At 37.9% G+C, this 19,200-nt stretch overlaps 3 protein-coding genes across 5 annotated transcripts in view; 2 read left to right on the forward strand and 1 right to left on the reverse strand.

Moving 5' to 3' along the window:
- Window positions 1-69: 69 nt before the first annotated feature.
- LOC132196484 (serine/threonine-protein phosphatase 2A regulatory subunit B'' subunit gamma-like) lies at window positions 70-3,359 on the reverse strand. Of its 3 annotated transcripts, none has more exons than XR_009441766.1 (10): window positions 2,903-3,359; window positions 2,696-2,803; window positions 2,515-2,627; window positions 2,292-2,460; window positions 2,050-2,238; window positions 1,863-1,999; window positions 1,589-1,802; window positions 1,406-1,533; window positions 1,179-1,348; window positions 70-997 (listed from the first exon to the last, which is right to left on the reverse strand). XR_009441766.1 is itself a non-coding variant. In XM_059619174.1 (9 exons), exons 1-9 carry the CDS (start codon window positions 3,080-3,082, stop codon window positions 1,240-1,242), a joined length of 1,347 nt encoding a protein of 448 aa, XP_059475157.1. In that variant the 5' UTR covers window positions 3,083-3,359; the 3' UTR covers window positions 1,040-1,239. The 3 variants fall into 3 exon arrangements, 1 of the variants encoding a protein (XP_059475157.1); XR_009441765.1 differs by having other exon boundaries at window positions 70-993; window positions 1,175-1,348; XM_059619174.1 differs by lacking the exon at window positions 70-997 and having other exon boundaries at window positions 1,040-1,348.
- Window positions 3,340-7,120, forward strand: LOC132196482 (ran-binding protein 10). Its single transcript, XM_059619173.1, has 11 exons — window positions 3,340-3,534; window positions 4,056-4,167; window positions 4,228-4,280; window positions 4,332-4,522; window positions 4,575-4,759; window positions 4,809-4,921; window positions 4,979-5,139; window positions 5,200-5,317; window positions 5,366-5,467; window positions 5,519-5,782; window positions 5,956-7,120. Exons 1-11 carry the CDS (start codon window positions 3,363-3,365, stop codon window positions 6,090-6,092), a joined length of 1,608 nt encoding a protein of 535 aa, XP_059475156.1. The 5' UTR covers window positions 3,340-3,362; the 3' UTR covers window positions 6,093-7,120.
- Window positions 7,121-7,421: 301 nt separating this feature from the next.
- LOC132196594 (guanine nucleotide-binding protein G(o) subunit alpha) overlaps window positions 7,422-19,200 on the forward strand; it is a 36,639-nt gene continuing 24,860 nt past the window's right edge. Inside the window, exons 1-3 of the mRNA XM_059619357.1 lie at window positions 7,422-8,004; window positions 15,914-15,956; window positions 16,258-16,405. Coding sequence (XP_059475340.1) covers window positions 7,887-8,004; window positions 15,914-15,956; window positions 16,258-16,405 — 309 coding nt within the window. The 5' untranslated portion in view covers window positions 7,422-7,886. The remainder of the gene's footprint in view (window positions 8,005-15,913; window positions 15,957-16,257; window positions 16,406-19,200) is intronic.

The raw sequence follows: 19,200 nt of genomic DNA on the forward strand, positions 1-19,200 counted from the left end.
CAAAATTTCTTAAATATGCAAGTGTTTTTAAGATAATTTTTTTTTCAAATTATATAGTGGCCGCTCATTTATTTTTTTATCCTATAAATATTTAAAAAAAAATCGTATTTTTATTGTATTATTTTAATTTTTGTATTGCTGCTTCATAAACTAGACCAAGAGCACTCAACAACCAATCAATCAGCTTGGCCATCAACCCACACATGACTTGCCCTCTACGAACGAAACACAAAAGACATCGATTCTCCTAATGAATAAAACGTGTACATCAGTTCTTTCCGTGTTGCTCTCTTACTGACAAAAAATAAATACACCGGTTGTAAGTTTTTCGGCCGACGCACGAATTTTATGTTGGTGTGACTCAGCTCTTTAATATCCAGCAGACCGCACGATATCTTGAAATGCACCTCGCTGACCCAAATTTTTATGGAAAATTCACCCGTCCAGCGCACCCCGATTCAGACCCTGCCACACTAATTTTCATTTGACGCGCATTAAGGGCAAATCCAGGACAAAAGTTAAAATTAAAACTTCCTTGAAAATTAATAGTGAGATCGCTTATGCTAAGAATGTTTTTTAATCTAGCGCTCTAATCAATTTCACCTAAATTAAAGCTATAAGGAATATTACGTCATGTAGAGTGATTACAAGAGCGGTAATAAAAAATTTAACAAATAAATAACCATGAATATTAAATTTGATCTCATACAATATTTTTAATAATAGTAATAGCGCTGTACCTGAATAATTACCATCTCATTAATTTTAATTGTCTTTATCAAAATATATTATATAAAAGGAAATATAAATTGAAGAACGCAAAATATTTTCATATCCCATGAATAACTCGCTACAAATTTTTAACTCCAATGGTTTCTAGTTTCTATATTTTAAATGATATTTTACGAAATTACCTTAAAAATTAAAGCTGAACCGTGACTCTATGGTATCCTATCTTGGCTATCTCTATCTGTGTTTAACCTGTGCAAGGGCCTACCTATGGGAAAAATAAGCCAAAATAGAAACTTGAGAGCAAATAACATTTTTTTTTATCTGAATTATGACAAATAAGAAACTCTCTTAAATTAATAATACAGTGAAACTGTGTCAAGCACATACTTTTTTTCAAAAATTTAATTAATGTTAGTGGACTTTAGATTGAATAAATATTTACATACGATTGCACTTTAATTTTGTAGAACTTTAATTCACACAGAAATCCATTTACAACGTCAACCCTCATCCCTCGATTGTTTCACTCGACTCAGCTGCCATTGCCTCTCTGTTTTCATAGGTCCAAAATCCATTGAGATCAGTCAAAATACTGATCATGGTGTCTCCATGGCCGCTACATTAAGTCATTTTTAAATTGTGTGAGTGTGACATTAAATAATACTTGAATTACCATGAAAGTAGGTCTTGCAGAGTAATTTTCAGACAATTTTTAGGCCGGACCATGTCAAAAATTTCATCTTTCACATCCTCAAAGGAAACTGGTTCTTGACCATGCAATCTGAGCTGCTGTTGAATGGCCTAAAAGAAGATCATATTTATAAAAAATAGGTTTATTTTTTTAACCATCGCTTACCCTAAAGAAATAGTTCAGGCTGAAAATGTCAAGGTGGCCTTTTCCTTGGACATCTAAAATTCTGAAAAGGTAGTGCAAAGCTTGTGGTTCTGATCTGTTTTCAAGGGCGAGAACAAAATCCAAGTAAGTTTTGTAGTCCATTTCACCATCATAAGTGAGGCATTCTTGGAAAACTCGCTCCAGAAACACTGCTGTTAAAGTGCCCGTTCCGTAGCTGCACAGAGAATCAAATTATAAAATGCTTATATAACTTACAGTTATTATATTAACACACCCTCCCAGTTCTTCTTGACTAAGCATTCCATTGTGATCTCTGTCTAGATTAAGATACTGTCCGTAAACCCTCAAAGCTGAAGGTGCGGAAAACCAATTTGCGTCCTGCAGGTCTTTAGGCAGGTCCTCGTCTCGGAGCTAATAATACACCTTTAATTTACATTGCAAGTGGGATAGAAAAAGCTCACTTCAAGCAGGTCATCAAGAAATGAACAGGCAAGTACATCTTGTATCCGAATCCTTCCAGTTCGAAGAGGATCCAAGAAGAAGAAAAATTTTCGAACAGCAGTGCAAACATAAAATGAATGAAATGATTTCTCCAGGCCATCCAATTGTGGCAAGGTTGGAAGCAGCTCCAAAATGTAGTTTTCGAGGTCCTGCACAGATATTATTATATTTAAGTGAATATTTTCCGATTTATTGTTCTTACTGATTCTCGAAGGTATCCCTGGCCAGTGACATCATACAAGGAGAGACCTATTCTGGTTTGCTGAAGCCAAACTTTTCTCATAACATAATTAAACAGGGCCATGATTGAGACTCGCCCGAATGGATCTTTGGTCTGCAGCTTGGCGAATACAGATGGTTTAAAGTACGCCCTGTGAATTTGTTGTTTATCATTTATTTTCCAGGAAAAAAATCTTATGGAATACCTGCTCTTAGGTCCTGCCAAGTCAGCAACTTTGAGGAAGTCTTGGTAATTAATCATTTGCTCATCTCCTGATAATGGAGGAGTATGGTGTTTGTCTAAAAGTACCCACAGTGCCTGTAAATAAATATAAGAATTTAAAATTTATTTATTACACACTAAAAAGAAAGTATTTATGTTCATACTTTTAATTCATTGTTATCAAGCAACTGACGGCTTTTTCTCTGCAAAAACATTGCTCGCGATTCCTCTCTCAATTTCTGAGCAATCAAAGACGAATCATCCTGAGGCAACTAAAATAAGAAAATTCCATTTAATTTTGTGCGCATGAATTAAATTCATCTTTTAAAAAATAAAGTGTGGTTTTAATAATACAAAAAAATTAAATTTACCTTGAAATAAAACTGAGGAATTGCTTGCAGAGTTGGATCAGCGGGTGATTTGCTGCTCTCCATCAATTCAAGAAAAAGCTTGTTTTCATGTTTGATGAATGATGTGTTTTCTTGTCCCAAAAGCTCCTTTTTCTTCCTCAAACGCCGCAGGTTTAACTTCAAAATTTCTTTCAAATCCATGATTTTGAACCATAAACTTAGAAAACAATAATCTCTCTTTCTCTCTCCGATGGCAGAAATAAAATCGAAAAAATTGTTGTTTTTAGGTTTGTTTACATGCGTCTCTCAGGCTGGCCAACATAAAAACAGCATGTTCCCGCGTCCACTGTCAAATTTAATGTCACATCTCCGATTGGCTACTGGTTCTTGAGCACGAGCTGTTCCGATAATCTTATTGGCTGATCGCGGTGGTCACAGTGACGTACGGTAACTACGTCACAACTTTCCCAGTTAGTACAAGATGGCTTCGCTAAATAACACAGGACAGGCCTCTGAGCCTGCAATTGATCGTCTTAAACAACTTTATCCTATGGTAAATGAAGAAGAAACACCTCTGCCGCGATGCTGGAGTCCCAAAGACAAGTACAATTACATCGGACTGTCACAAAACAACCTCCGGGTCCACTACAAGGGTAGGTTTTGTTCAACCTAATTCCGATGACTTTTCATTTTCGTCTCTCATCTTCAACTTTCTCGACTTTGTCACTCATTTGTGTCGATTCTTCAATTAACTTAATTGCAGTTATAAATTCACCAATCAATCAAGACTTTGTCGCACTGAATTCGGAAGGGTTCAGACGTTTTCACTTGTGTCGCAAGTTAAATTTACAGAAGCCTTGTTCCTTGTTGCCAAGGCTGATTGGTTCAAGTTTCCATTGCGTAAATTTTTTACAGAGCCTCGTGTGGGTCGTTAAAAAATTTGCTCGCATTAATAAATTTCGTTATCTATGTATCCATGATTTTTTTCAATATTTTTTTTTTTTTTGCTCAAATTAATTGCAAAATCAAATAATTTTGTTCGAACAATTTTAAGACGCAGATCAGCTGATGACAATGACGTCACGTGTGTCATTGGCATCTCGGCATTGAAACGCATGCATTTTATGATGCAGTTTTGACTTCCAAACGCTAAATGTGTAATCACCTCTTTCAGGCCATGGAAAAACACACAAAGATGCAGCCAGTGTCAGAGCCACACACTCGATTCCTGCTGCCTGTGGCCTGTATTACTTTGAGGTCAAAATAGTCAGCAAAGGCAGGGATGGGTATGTAAATATAATTTTTGCTTTATTTTTGAAAATTGATATTTATTGAAAAAATTCCAGGTACATGGGTATTGGCTTATCTGCTGAAAACGTGAACATGAACAGATTACCAGGTATATTTAAAAATAAGTAAGTAAAAAAAAAATTGACAATTATTTTATTAGGATGGGACAAACACTCGTATGGCTACCACGGAGACGACGGCCACTCGTTTTGTTCCTCTGGAACTGGGCAGCCCTATGGCCCAACTTTCACAACAGGAGATGTCGTTGGGTGTGGAATAAATTTGATAGACGGTGTTTGCTTCTACACTAAGAACGGACACAACCTTGGTGTCGCTTTCACAGACCTACCTGTAAAAACGGATTTTAATATAAGTGAAAGCAATTTAAGTATTATCATTTTAGCCAAAATTGTATCCAACCGTTGGACTGCAAACCCCTGGAGAAGTGGTAGATGCCAACTTCGGGCAGCAGCCTTTTGTGTTTGACCTGGAGGATGAAATGAAAGCTCTGCGAGCAAGAACTAGGGCCACTATTCAAAATTATACCATACCTGGTCCCCCTGGCCAATGGACCAGCACATTACAAAAGTAATTTCCATTCTTAATATTTGTACTGAATTAAAATGATAATGCTTAGGGTTGTGTGTTCATATTTGGTACATCACGGGTACTGCTCAACTGCCGAGGCCTTCGCTAAGTCTTCTGGTCAACAGTTCAACGAAGAAATTACTTCGATAAGAAACAGACAAAGTATGTCAGAAAATGTTTTTACGGCATTAATTTTATGCACAAATTGATTTACTCTAGGAATATTAAGGCTAGTCTTGGCTGGAAAAATTGGAGATGCCATTGCCGACACCCAGCGTCTTTATCCAGGGCTCCTAGAATCGGACGCCAAGCTCATGTTTTTACTCAAGTGCAGGCAGTTCATTGAAATGGTCAGCGGTGTTGACGTTTCAGACTCGCAGGTATGTGAAGATGCAAGTATTAAAAACTTTTATTTCATTACGTGGTGCTTTTAATTTAAGACGCCACCACGTATCGGAACACCTCAGCAGCAGTCGGTGATTCAGTCTACCAAAAGCTACAAGAAGCCTCGTTCAAATCTAGCAGCAAATTTCTCCTCCCCTGTTTCAGACATAAGTGGTAAATTTAAATACATTTTACATTCAATTTGATCTAATTTAAAAGAAGGCTCAGAGGAAAACTCAAACTCTTTGAATGGAGAGACTGATGTTGACATGGAAGCGAACAACCACAACAACGGCTGTCATCAAGATGGTCACGAAGACATGGGTTAGTCTGAATTTTGATGAAAGAAGGGAAAATTTTAACTTTTATTTGTAGAGGTTGACACGAATAATGCGAATCAGTCCAAGCAAGGTCTTCTGTGCGGTGGATCCAAGACAGCAGTCGAAAGGATGTTGTCGTTTGGTCGAGAACTTTACGCCCTGAGCATCGAGGTGAATAGAGACCCCCAGAGCAACCAGATGCTGCAGGATGCTTTCTCGCTCTTGGCTTATTCAGAGCCGTGGAAATCGCCAGTCGGCTGGCAGCTTGACCCTCAGCAGAGGGAACCAGTTTGTGCAGCACTCAACTCGGCCATTTTGCGTGAGTTTAAGTTTCCAAAAATAATTAATTTTTAGTTCTTCTAATTACCAATACTTACAAAATTGCGTTTTGAAATTCAATTTTATCTTCAATTTTTTATTGACTTTTTTGCAATGAAAGAACTAATTTTTACATATTTTAGTAAATTTTAAATGCTTCGTTTTGTAATACAGAATCAAAAAATCTTCCCCGGAGACCACCTCTAGAAATAGCCCGAGCTCACGCGCAGGAACTAGTTTCGCTGATGTCACGGTCAGGTCTCGGCTCATGTGCCTTTGCCAACCTGGATGAGCTGCTCTCTATTCCCTGACCGTGGTGCTGACAGTCAACCACCAACACTGCTGGCGGCGATCTCCTTGACACCTTAGTAAGTACCTCGCCCTCTGCTAGCTCGGAGGATCTGGAAGAGCTCTAGAACTACCCTCACCTCAAATTATCTTGTATATCAAATTCCAAGTGTCAACCGAGATGCTTGGAGTGGAAGAATTTTCTACGCGCACTACTTGCAAGCCTACTTTTATTTACGATCTAATATTTTTATGATCACAATTTTATTTTGCCATTGCGTTGCACCTTGGGTTGCCTAGAGAGATCTTTTTGTTTTCACACTGCTTTCTCCTTCAACCAAGATCTCTGGCTAGCTGAAAAAATCTCGGCTTATTTGCAAAAAAATTTGTAGAAATCAGCAGATAAATTAATTGTTGCCAAAGCTTTTTATACCGCAAAACTCTCACCGTTTTGGTCGCGCTAGAGCCCTTTGGACGAGTTTTTGTCGAACATTTACTGTTTCCTGTGAATAGATGTGTACAGTTTATAAGCTAACAAACTCAAGATTGTAACTTAACATCTAGATAATTGTATAAAAAGGATTATTAAAGATAATTTTAACGGTGCAGTGATAGAAATTTAAACTTGCAAACGAGCCGTTTGTAATTTGCTGTTTAAGAAATGATTTTTTGAGTGCCACTTATGAAACAAAGATTTTGTATCACTACATTTGTTAAGATTTTACGACGGTAAATTTTTTTACTTAAATGAGCAGAGTTTTTTTATGGTAGAAGAATAACAACCATGTGAATGATGTGCTGCTGAGATGGTGAACAATTTATAATCACACACTGATGACACAAAATTGAACTGACAAAAAAGCTGCATTGGATTACAATATATGTTAATTTAAAATACAAGAGCAAATTACCGTGGCAAAATTGAGTTTGATGTGTTTCTGTGATGATAAATTTAATCAGATGCAAATAATACGATTTTACTTACAAAATCTGAAAATTTGTTTATCTATTTCCAATTAACCAGAGTGAAATTTATGTTTTAAAGATTCCTAAGTAAATAATAAGATTGACAAATAAACCTAAACAGATAAAATAATATAAAAATGTTAATGGAAAAGAATTAAATGTAATATTTTTAACCCTGTGAAAAAGCTGTAGGTGCCTCTGTTGTGCCGGAGTGGGAAGCCGGCGTTTCGAGAGGCGCCGCACAGATGGTGGTGCGGAACGCCCGGGCAATTTCCCTAAAAAGTCAATGAATTGAGTGTGACGTCACGGGCCACCCCGAGGCTGGCGTCGCGCTTTTTGCTGAGCCCCTTGTTCGGAGGCAGCATAGGCAACCGAGACGTGAGCCTGCACCGGCGAGGCGCACGAGGCGGTCGTCAACAGATGGTGCTGGAGTCACTTGTCAAACGCAGATAGGATAGGGCAACTGGAGGAACTGCTCTGAACTCTCGGGCGGTCGGTCGGCTTTCCGACATTTGTATTCACGACTGGTGCCTCTGGTTGGGCTGAAATGGACCTGCTTTTTATATTAAGCTGAGTGTAATTAGCGCGAGGAAGGGTTAGTGGCCGAGTACTAGTGTTTGAGCAGCCTTTGGGGGCTCGGCGAGTGCGTCCGCTTCGGCAGCAGAGGCAGAGGGTGTGTGCCTTGGTTCGTTCGGCCCCGATCGACCGACACTGACGGACGACCGACCACAGGCCTGCCGAGGGATGCGAAATCGGCGATAGTGCCGACCAGCGACGAGCGAGTGCCGAATATAATTGTTTCGTGACCCGTGTTGAACTGAACCGCAGCAAACATTAACACGATCAGAAAAATGGGGTGTGCATTGAGTGCGGAGGAGAGGGCGGCCCTGGCCCGCAGCAAACAGATTGAGAAAAACCTCAAAGAGGACGGCATTCAGGCAGCCAAAGACATTAAATTGCTCTTGCTCGGTGAGTTTTGAACCCCGGCGCCGCTTTCGGGGCCTCTCGGGGCCCCGGCGCCGCCAAAAAAGCGGCTCGCGTGAACCGATCGGGGGTGGTTTTGGCAGCCGCGCCGCTCTACACGCCCTATTCGCGCCGCCGTGAGCCAAAACCCCCCGCTCGGTTCCGGGTCCTGCTAACCCGGTTTTCTGGAAATTTTGCCACCACTATGAGTTCAAATGCTGAATCCAGCCCCCAAATATCCTGATTTTTGCTAAAATATACTTAGAAAAGAAATTCTATTCTCTAAAGATTGACCTGTTTTCATCCCTATAAATCAATATCTGGAGCAGGGATTTTCAAAGCAAATATAATTTCATTTTTAGTCACCGTCTTTCTCAATAATTCCCTTCTAAACGTAGCTGTTTAAACGGTGCAAAAGTTTTTATTTTTTATAAATATAACTTCAGTTCAAACTATTATTGGGATTTATATTAAATTTATTTAAAAAATAGTATTGAATTATGAAATAAGAAATAATGAATTTTTTGTTTCATTTCAGAGTATTTGATATTAAGATATGATTAAAATATTAAGTAAAACTTTTCAAATATTTTTTTTTTTAATTTAATAAAGTCGACCAAAGTAAATTTTAAAAACTATTGATGTTTTCTGTAAATTAAATATTAATTTAATTATTATTTTATTTTTTATAAATTAATATTGTTTCTTATGACAAGAGCAAAGATTAAATCAGCTTAATTTTTTAAATGATCTATTTTCCTACTCTGATATTTTTCTATTGTAATACGCTCTAGGTCTTTAATAACGAATTATGAATTTCTGCTTTGCTTTTGGTTTTTCACAATTGAGCTTCTTATATCCTTCTGTTAATCAAAGAGCGAATATAGAATATTTTCAGAAATTAAATTTAGATATAATGGGATTTTACAATAGTAAATTTACAAAATTTTGCAAAATAATTTTACAACATGTTTTTGCCCAGATATAAATTCTAATAAATATACTCTGGATTTCGTGCAATGAGGTAGACAAACATTAAAATTCCAGTTGAATATTATAAATATTTCTCACTATTTTTTTCTAGCAATAAGTATTAGGTGGTAGCGTTTATAAAATTTAAAAGGTCATTTGTGACAAGTGCGTTTCACAAGCGAGCGAGCGGCGTAGGGAAAATGATTGCCCAAGACCTCTTCCAACCACCACCAGGGAGGAAGAAAAGCTGACAGCAAACAAAGGACACCGAGTCCCGGTAGACCCGCAGACGGAAAATCAGACTTGCATAAAATTGCTTCGGTTCCAACGCGAAGGTGACCCAAATATTGAAGCCCCAGGGAGGAAAATGAATGAAAATTGTTTCGCTCGAGTAAATACGGTTCTGGAGATAAAATTAAAATAAAAAATGAATTCTTTCATATAACATTTTATTAAAAAAAATAATCAATTAAAAATTCACTCTTTCAAATAATATTCTTTTCATTTCGGTCGCCCGGTGCGTGCATGGGCAATGTGTGTCAGCCGCGGGTCGGTTGCGCGTTACAAATTTAGCCGGCGGTGCGTGTGGGAGTTGTCCGTGTGTACGGCGCAGAGTGTCCGTCCGTCCGTCCCTATGCATGAAAGTGCGCGCCGACGGTGAGACCGTCGTCCCCCGTGACATAAACATCGGCCGGCCTATCGATTGCATTCGTTTCTCGCAGCCGCTTTTTCCACATTTCGTTTTGCGGCGGTTGACGGACGAAATCGACCCCAGTAGGCAAATTTGTGGACTCTTGTAGCGTGTCGACCTTTTTCGACTCTGCGCCCTTTTTGCATGAGCGATTACAAACTGAAACGCCGGCCGGCAAAAGTGAATATAAATTTTTGAATATCTCGGTGCTGCCGGCAAGCAATCCACTTTATATGCGTTTCCGTCTGGAAACGTGGAGTTTGTTGGCGATTATGAGCCGTTTTTCAGCGTGGCAATTTCCGTGAAATGCATATTTTAACTTCGTTGCGTGTCAAAAAATATCGTGTTGCAAGTTGCAAACAATTGTTTCGTTGGACATTTCATATTTTCTCTATTCATTCAATTGAGTGCTGTAAATTAAATTGAAGAGAAAAACTGGCAGAGAAATATTTGGTTGATTTACTTTTAAATCTTCAACGCAAATACGAATGATAACATTAAAAAGTTCAGGGGCAGATTTTTTATGTTTAATAAATATGTATCCTCTAAATTATCTAAAAAAAAAATGAAATTTTGATTTAATTATTTCTTCTCTAATACCTTGGCGAAATTAAAATTTTGTGTAATTAGAGCACAAATTTATACGTTAGAGGTATTTTAAAGCATCACCTTGGCTTTTTTAAAGTTTTTTATTATTTGTTATTAAAAATTGCACTTTTATATTTGTTGATTTTATATTCCGCTTGCCCATGCTTTGCAGCTAAAGGAGAAATAAAAATTTATTAATTAAAGTCCATACTTTTTCATAATGCCTAAAAAAGATTGAAAAGACATTTTTAATATGTTTTTTATTTTATCTTTTATATTAATTCATCTTTATTTTGTGTGGTTTGTTTAGCTCTAAAGGGAAAGAATAACATTTTACATAAAATGTCTCTGCCATTGATAATGATCAGCAAAATTAGAACAGAAATACAATTTTATATTAAAAAAAAAAAATGTAAAAAATTCTAAGTTTAGAAGCTGCTTAATTCAGCTGCTTTTTATAATCGTTTCCTTGTGGAGGTTAAAAAAACCATGCATTGTATTTCTAGTAAAATGAAAATTGCTTTGCATACAAACAAATATTTTGATCAACATTTTTAATATCGTCATTCAAACCATTATTTTAATGGATTGAAAAATATATAAATTTTACTCAAAACAAATTGTACCACCGTGGACTATGTAGAAAATGTAAAATGGTGTACGAAACAAATTGGAACAAAAAAAGCATCATAAAAAACGGCAAATGAAAAAATCGCACTTGACAGAACTCGTTGCGCAAACGATTCGAATTACTTCATGGAAATGGAGACTGAGAGAAAGCGAGCCGTGCGAAACAAGCTCGCGAATTTTCCCCGGCGGACCGAAAAATGAGCTCCTGTTTCTGCGGTAATGCAATGAATGTAGCTTCAAATTGCACAGGGCCTAGGAAAACAGAGGACGGCGCAAATTTTGTGCACGAAAAAGGGTAAAAATGAATTCATTTTGCCGCCTCTCATGGTGATTCACGCATACTTGTGTACAATCAAGTCTCTGTTTCTTCGCCGGCAGCTTTTTGTTTATTCGCTTCATACACGCCACGATAAGTCATTTAATGGCGCCAGGCTCCACTTTTTTCTTTTCCTTTTTCGGCCAGCAAGACACGCCGGCAAAACGTATATGTAAATAAGGAAGGGCGTTTGCTGTGTGTGTGTTCGTTATATTTATTTTGCAGTCGCGGCGGCGGCGAGAATCAAGAGCGACACAACATTTCTAAACGCTCGTGACAAGGTGACAGTTTTCTCGCGGCGCACCAAATCTGATTTACATGATGCACGTTTACAAAATACACACGTCAGTCGCACTCGGCAACTCGTCGTCCGCGGCGTGCATGGACGACTCTTTAAACGTAACAATCATTGCATATACGCGGGAATGAATAAGTCGTGTTGTTGCGCTGATGGACGAGGTCAGCTCCACGCTGAGAGGAAAATTGAAGAGACGCCGCCAGATCGATCGGTTTTGCTCTCAATGTCGGAGAAAAAAATTATGCCTACACAGTGTTAGTCTTTGTATCAAAATAATGCAGCTCACTATCCTCAAGAATGAGTATAGATTTTAAATTAATAATTAATAATATAATTTATTAGATAGACTTTCACAATGATTTAAATTACATTATAGGAAATAAATAAGAAATTTATTTATAACAAGAATATTATTTTATTTTTAGCTAATTTGCTTTTTATTGAAATTCATTAAATTTAATTGATAACTAACTTAATAATAGGCCTAGCCAAGCGTTAATATGTCTTCAAAAAAATGTCGATATTTTTGTAATAAAGCTTCAGCTACGCTCCACGTGGTTTTAATTTTAGCCAGCACTAATTAATAAAATGCAATAATGATCATATTATTCCTATATTTATTTAACATATCAAGAATTAAATATACTTAAAACTTATTGAACACCATGTCACTAAAATTCAGCATTTTCTCATAAATAATTAATTTTTGAAACCAAATCTTGTTGGCAAAATTATTCGTCAATGAAAATTTTACACTTAATTGTTAGGAGCTTAATTCTGCACTGCAACCAACAATGTTGATTTACCATTAGACCGAATCCAATCAAATATCCGTCGGCCGGCGATGCAATTACACGATTCAGCGCACCGGCTGCATCTATTTGCGTCGAATGACGTGTAATTTGAGTCCCAAAGCCCAAAGGCAATTCTCCAGCCAACCCCATTTGCCAATTGTTGGGTTTTAATTATCCTGCTAACTTTGTCGTCCACACTTGATTGGTGTTGAATTATTAATGGCGATTATACCGCCAGCAAATTGAATCGAACGGCCGATAAATTCATTTTAAAGTTTTTTTGCATTACACATAGTTTGTGTTGTGGAATTTCTTCTTTTTTCCTGCGCTTAGAACAAACACCGCAAACTTTTTAATTGAAAAATCGCTGAAAGTTTTGATCCGGAACGAGGAAAGTGGTGCCGCCAAAAATTTCTCGATAAATAATCCCACGGCTCAAGTCCCTTGGGAAAAGTTGGCAGCGGAAGGAGGAAATTAAAACAAAAAATAAGGATCGTGTCTCGACAAAAAAGGGCTGTAACACGTGCTGTAAAGTGTTGCTCTAAATCAATATGTGGTGTATGCCGATGCAAGCAGCAGCTCTTGCAAGCAAATCCTCGAGGTCAGAGTTGAAGGTCAAAGAAGCGCAATTGCTCGCCAAATAAACGAACGTACACTGAAGGGACCTTCTTCGGTTGTAATGACGTCGTTCCGAGTCTTTGCACAGCCGCGCCAGAAATAATCCCTCGGTGGTTTTAATGGTTTTGCCATTTTTTCCTCGCCGTGATTAAGAAAGAAATCTCGCGCGGCTTTAACAGTGGTGCTGCCGTCACGTCCTCGGCAATATGGTTTGTTGAAGAGGCCGATTTTATTTGCCTCAAGTGTCATCCTTTAGTCTTTTGTATATTTTCGGAGTTGACGGTGCGATTTAGCAAAAGGCAGGCGGGTGGCCGCGCGAAGGGCGCTCTTAATGAGCCCGAGTTAAAGCTGAGGGTACCAAAATCAAAACTCATCATTTTTGCAATAATTTAATTTTCTTTTTAATGAACTATGAAAATTTAATTTTACTACTTTTCAATGTCACAATTGATAAATTATTTATAATATACTAGAAAGTAAAAGATCACACCAAAGTTTAATTATTGTATCAAAAGTAAGCGTTTAATCGGAGCATCCGTCCGTCATACATTTCACAATCAGGCGGAGTACCCATTAATGAATGGAACTATGCGCAGGCACGTGTAGCAATTTCCGAAAATGTCACTCGGAGAGATGGCGAGCGGTCGTCGAAATAAAATGTGGGCGACCGTAAAAGAGGCTTTATTATTTCTGCCGGCGAGAAATGCCGCGAGAAAATGTTTACACTGCGGCTCTGGCACGCCTTTTCTTCCTCGAGGCAACGTAGACGTCTGCCCTGAACACTTTTATCATCAACTGCAGAAATCACTACGTACAAGGTTTTCATGAACGACTTAAATTTTAATTCTTTCTTACAATAAAATTTATAAAAAAACATCTCGCCAAAATGTTAAAAAATCGGCTAAAAAATAATTTTTTGATTATTCTCTCAATTACAACGTTTTTGCCAATTGCTTTATACCATAGTGCTTTATCATCGATTTTGTGGTTCTTACAATTAATAATAAAAATGAAGTAAATTTTGCTTCTGCGACTGGCTTAAAAACATGTATAATTTTATATGAAACATTTTTGACTAAAAAAATCTATTAGTTGTTAAAATCAGTTAAAACAATTTTCTGTGTTGCCCTACATCAGATTGCATGATCAAACAAAATATAATTTTACAAATTTTAATATTTTAAATTAAAAAATTCAAACTATGAAACTTACAATTAATGAAAAGGAACCACTCAAAAATCACTGGTACTAATTTACATAGATCAATGGGTACACGTCATACTAATAAACTTCAAGCTAAATTTCATTCAAAATCGAAAGTTTTATGCTCTCTTAAAATTTTTGACTTGACACCTGGAAGTTTTTTCCGCTACTCAAAGAAAGCATGTAATGCACAGCTCGCGTCTTGTTGCGCTCCTTGGTGGCCAACCCCCTGTTTAATAATTCATTTGGCGAGCAACACACGAGCTGACGTGCACAATTTAATTACACCGCGAGTCGGCGAAACTTGCTCGGCACCGGGCACGCCGCTTTGCGCTCGTTTCCTGCTGCATGCTTGCGAGTTATGAAGATAAATTGACCCCGACGTGGCAGCGGCGAATGCAGAAATTTCTCGTTTCACTACAGCACCGCCGCTTTTCCTCAAAGCGGTTAATTTTCGCAGTTTCCCGACTGCAAAAAATTTTTATTATAATTTTTTTACGCAAATATGTTAAAAATGGTGGAGTGACATTGTATTGATGGAGCGCGGTGACTTAGAAAACCGCACCAACCCACATGATCTCGCGCCTCATTGCACCTGCCTTTGTTTCGGCGCGGGCGAACTGATTGCCCGCTTTGATTATTAATTAAGCTGGGTGAACGGGGTCGCGCTCTCTTGTGTGACTTGATCCAAGTTTCCGTCGATAAAACGTGGCAAACCAAAAAGGAAATCCTGGTGGTTTTGACTGTGGCGAGTTATTCATGTGATAGTGCGGGCTATTCGCGAGTTACTCGTTCTTTCTTGGAATCTCCCATACATATCCCCGTCGTACTAAAACACACGTGCTTTAATTCAAGAAAAAATGAGTTTTGTTCGTGAATTATTTCACCTTTTTATGGCGAGGGGTTCTGATATACAATCAATAAAGACACTTTGCAACTAAAGTTAAGGGAATGAGATTCTGACGCAATTTTCTGAAGTAATCTTTTGTTATGAAATATTACAGAATTTAGAGAATGAAATGTAAATCACTTAAGTTACAACAGTATGATTAAATCTTTTGCAATATTTCTTAAATTTTCCCATATAAATTCTAAAAACATGAACAATTTTATTCTAATTTTTTTAAAGTAAAATTTTTTGTGAGTAACCAAGGTCCGCTCGTCAGAAAATTTCGATTGTTGTCGAGCTCTCTGATTGGGTACAACTTTACTTGTACCCAATCAGAGAGCTCAAACAACAATCAAACCTTTTTTCATTGTTGCTGATGAGCAGACCTTGTGAGTAACAAAAAATCACTAAAAAATCTTTATGATTTTTAAAGTAAAGTTTTATTTAAAGTATGTAAATTTTCGCATTTCCAAACGACTGATTTTTCAGCAAAAGTGAAGTGAAATATTCAACTGAAACTTTCGAAGTAACTCAAAATCAAAATGGAGTTGAATTATCATAAAAATGTATAATTATTAAATAAAAAAGGAATTATCAATATTTTCCATTTGCATTGGCTTCAAGGGAATTAAAGTTAAAAAATTGATTTTGGAAAAGATTTGTGAAAAAGAATAATTATCAATGTATTATGAAATTCATACAGTAAAGCAACCCTCTCAGTTTATTATCTTTCTGGGTGCAGCCAAAAAGTTTGTTTTCCGGAGTAGACGTCCATATACACGTTTCTCTCCTCTTCAGCCTTTGAACTCGTGTCTCTCGTTTTCTTTCTGTTCCAAAAATTGTATTTCCTTTCCCCATGTTTTCATGCTTTTTGCGTCAAAGCGGTAATTAACCCAATGTCATCCTTTGTTCACAGGAGCTGGAGAGTCTGGCAAGAGCACAATAGTCAAACAAATGAAGTAAGTTGATATTTGCTTTTCGCACACGTGCGGAACTTTGTTATGCGCCGGCACAACTCTGCTGCGACAACACTGCTTCATTTTGACGGCGAATTATTATTCAACACGTCTGTGAGCGTATTTCGCGAAATTGCCTCGCACCGTTTCTGAAATGAAATTATTCGAACTGTGACCTTTCTTTATCGCTCGGGGACAGACGCGTTGGATATCGCGCCGCCGATCAAAGAAATGATTTTGTCGCTTTTTTCACCAGAAATCCGTTTTGAGGCAATTGTTGCTGATGCGTTTGTTTGCTTTGCAGGATCATTCACGAGAGTGGCTTCACCTCGGAAGACTTCAAACAATACAGGCCGGTGGTTTACTCCAACACCATCCAGTCTCTGGTGGCTATTTTGCGTGCCATGCCAAACCCAAACCTTGCTATACCATTTGCAAATCATGAGAGAGAGGTGAGTGAAGTTTTTTTCGTTAATTTGTTGAGCATTTTTATTCCTATCAAATTTTGAAGTGTTAAAATTAAATAGAAAATTAATTTTTTTTTTAAATATTTCGATTGTAATATGACTCCTTTTTATAAGATGAAGTATACTATGTTAACACAATACTTTTGTGGAATTTAAAAAAAATTAATCAGTTCAACTGATAAGAAATGAGGAAAATGAATAAACAGATTATCAAACATTAGGCCTAACCTAACAATTTATAGAATCAACGCTCTGACGCATTCAGAGCTCACTAGAACCAACCGCATGTTTCCTCAGGAAACATCTCACTAATTCCATCCGATAATTTTAAGTGCACCGAGAGGTCAGCCGTATATGTTACTCTATTTGACAGCCCAAAATTACAACCCCTGGCAGCTCCAAAGGGTTGCTCGCCTACCCCTTTTCGAATATATGTACAAAGAAAGGCCTTTTGCCGGTGGGTTTTCTCATAAAACGGGCTGGATGGAATATTTTTTTATTTTATATAGGTGCACGGTTTACAACACACGGCTGTGCGGCGGGAGTGCGAGCGGCTGGCTGCCAGCAGCCCCGCGCTCTATTGTGTGTGTGTGTTTGTGTGACGTAAATGCTCTCGTCGTCCAATGCTGCAGGATATGACTCCATGTGTGCAGCTCCTCTCGCCGCGCGCGCGTGTGTGTATGAGGAGGAACGAGCGAACCCTTTGCTCAGCGTCTCCATCCACGGCACCAGAGGAGAGACATCAAAGTTGTGCCACATTCCATTACGCGCCCATTCGTCCCGGGGATGATTTTGCTCGCCGAGAAAAGAGTGAATATTAGCGCCTCGTGTGTTATTAAAACGGGAACAAAAGCAAAGCGAGGATGAGGAGGACAGAAAAGAGGGTTGGACGAGGAATCTATCCGAGTTGTCAATCGATCAGACACAGATTTGAATGCTGATGCTTTCAAACAAAGGAAAGACAGCTCAAGCTGAGTGTCCGCTCCATTTTGTGATTTCTGCAGTAATGGTTTAAATTTTTAACAGACGTTCAGATTCGAAAACCAATTTTTTTTTCTTTTAATCACTTGTAATTAAAATCTCTTGTCAGAAGAAAATTTAGTGTGAGAAGTAATTAAAAGTTTAATCTGTTACGTTTTAAAATAGTTATTTTATCATGAATTTTGTGCATTTTAAAGATTTTGATAGCTTTTTAGGTTGAAGAGTTTTAAATTCGTTTTTTAATCTTAATAAAAAAAACTGCTTTAATTATACTGAAATTTTTAAATTTCCTACAAATCACAGAAGTTAAGTTTACAAAATAAATAATACTGGACTTATAAATACACATTTAACTTATAACTTAAATTTAAACTTTTAATAGAATATAAAAAATCCTTGACTAAACCAAATATTAAAAGCAAGGAAGCTGTTTGTTTACGTAATTCGCTTTGGTTGTTAATTGATTTAGGATTACAGCCCTTTGAGAACGTTGCAGATCGTTTTATCACTTTCCCTTTCATTCAATCAGCGAGGAGCTGAACCTGAACTTCGAAATCCAGCCTCGACAAAGGGCCCAGTAATTGTTCATCAAACACAATGAGCGCTTTCTTTCGCAAATCCTGGCAAGAACAGAGCCGAAAATAGCCGTGGAAAGAAGAAGAAGAAGAAGCTGCAGCGAGGCCTGAAGCTCCTTGAAGAGTGAGATTAAAGAGAATTAAGAGACTCGCCTCAGAAGCAAATTTGTAATGAATTGCCCAGGAGAGCGAGCAGAGCGTATATAAAGTACATATAGGTAGGCGTCGCGTTTTCTGCACATTATTAAATCCTCTTTTGTGTTCTTTTCGCGGCACATCATTTGGCTGCTGGTCGCGGCCATTGTTCGTCGCGAGGAAAAGCAGGTGCCGCAATTTCCGCGGGCGTTTTCCCATCTTGGGCAGCACTCGACGACGCGGATAAAATAACACGCCAGTGACACCCCTCCGCTTTTTTTTAATTCATCCCCGCGGAAATTATTTCCAAAAGAGGGAGAGCGATGAATTGCGGCACACAAAAGAGAGGGAATTTTGGCGGCAAAGTTAACGTGCGAATTAATTAATGAATCTCGCGTGGGGTGTGGAACCATTCATTCCATTCTGTCGTCGGTGCGACCCGAGTTCTGTCATGTAGCCAACCGGTGACGGTGCACATATAAATATGGGTTTGCTTTCAACTCGTGAGAGAGAGGCTGCCGGCCTGGCTGAGGGCCTCTCGTCAGGCTGAGAATGGACCAGCTCTCGATCCATAATATGTGCATCGCTCACCGCCGCCTCCGAATCCATCCCATCTGCAAAACCGGGTCAAGAGACAATCAGCGGCGCAGCAATTAGCCGTGCATGGTCTATTAATTTGCTTTTGCAAATTCAATCACTGTAATTTGCGTTTGATAAAGCACTAATTTTCTAAAAAGCTTTTGTGATAATAAATTGAAAGAGCTTTAATTTCATTTTTATGTTTTTTTTTTTAAATTGGAAAGATTTTTTAGGACAATTGTTTATTTTTGCCAGAAAATACAATTTACAATTATGACGCGAAGATCCATCAAAATTTCAACTATGAACTTTTGGTCTCCTGGAAGTTTCCACCCTGCTATAAATTTTGCCTCTTTCCGGAGCATTTCCGCTGAGCTAGTGTTCAAATGTATGCCCTTTGCTTTTATTTTAAACCAATTGAAAACAGTAGGTGCTGATGAAAAAGGCGAATCTCATTTATAAAACATTCTGCACGCTGTAATAATGAACATTTGTTTGGGTGTGAAAAAT

Source organism: Neocloeon triangulifer, unplaced genomic scaffold (genome assembly GCF_031216515.1).
Source record: "Neocloeon triangulifer isolate White Clay Creek 2 clone unplaced genomic scaffold, ASM3121651v1 ptg000012l, whole genome shotgun sequence".
Classification (NCBI taxonomy): domain Eukaryota; kingdom Metazoa; phylum Arthropoda; class Insecta; order Ephemeroptera; family Baetidae; genus Neocloeon; species Neocloeon triangulifer.

What these genes read in the sequence shown, in the direction of transcription:
- LOC132196484 (XM_059619174.1), bottom strand. Translation starts at nt 3,082, where the DNA reads ATGGATTTGAAAGAAATTTTGAAGTTAAACCTGCGGCGTTTGAGGAAG. An exon ending in TTCCTCAGTTTTATTTCAAG is followed by an intron (nt 2,804 to 2,902) that starts GTAAATTTAATT and finishes TTCTTATTTTAG; the next exon opens with TTGCCTCAGGATGATTCGTC. An exon ending in AGTCAAGAAGAACTGGGAGG is followed by an intron (nt 1,803 to 1,862) that starts GTGTGTTAATAT and finishes TTCTCTGTGCAG; the next exon opens with CTACGGAACGGGCACTTTAA.
- LOC132196482 (XM_059619173.1), top strand. Translation starts at nt 3,363, where the DNA reads ATGGCTTCGCTAAATAACACAGGACAGGCCTCTGAGCCTGCAATTGAT. An exon ending in TGGACCAGCACATTACAAAA is followed by an intron (nt 4,760 to 4,808) that starts GTAATTTCCATT and finishes GATAATGCTTAG; the next exon opens with GGTTGTGTGTTCATATTTGG. An exon ending in CCCTGTTTCAGACATAAGTG is followed by an intron (nt 5,318 to 5,365) that starts GTAAATTTAAAT and finishes ATTTAAAAGAAG; the next exon opens with GCTCAGAGGAAAACTCAAAC.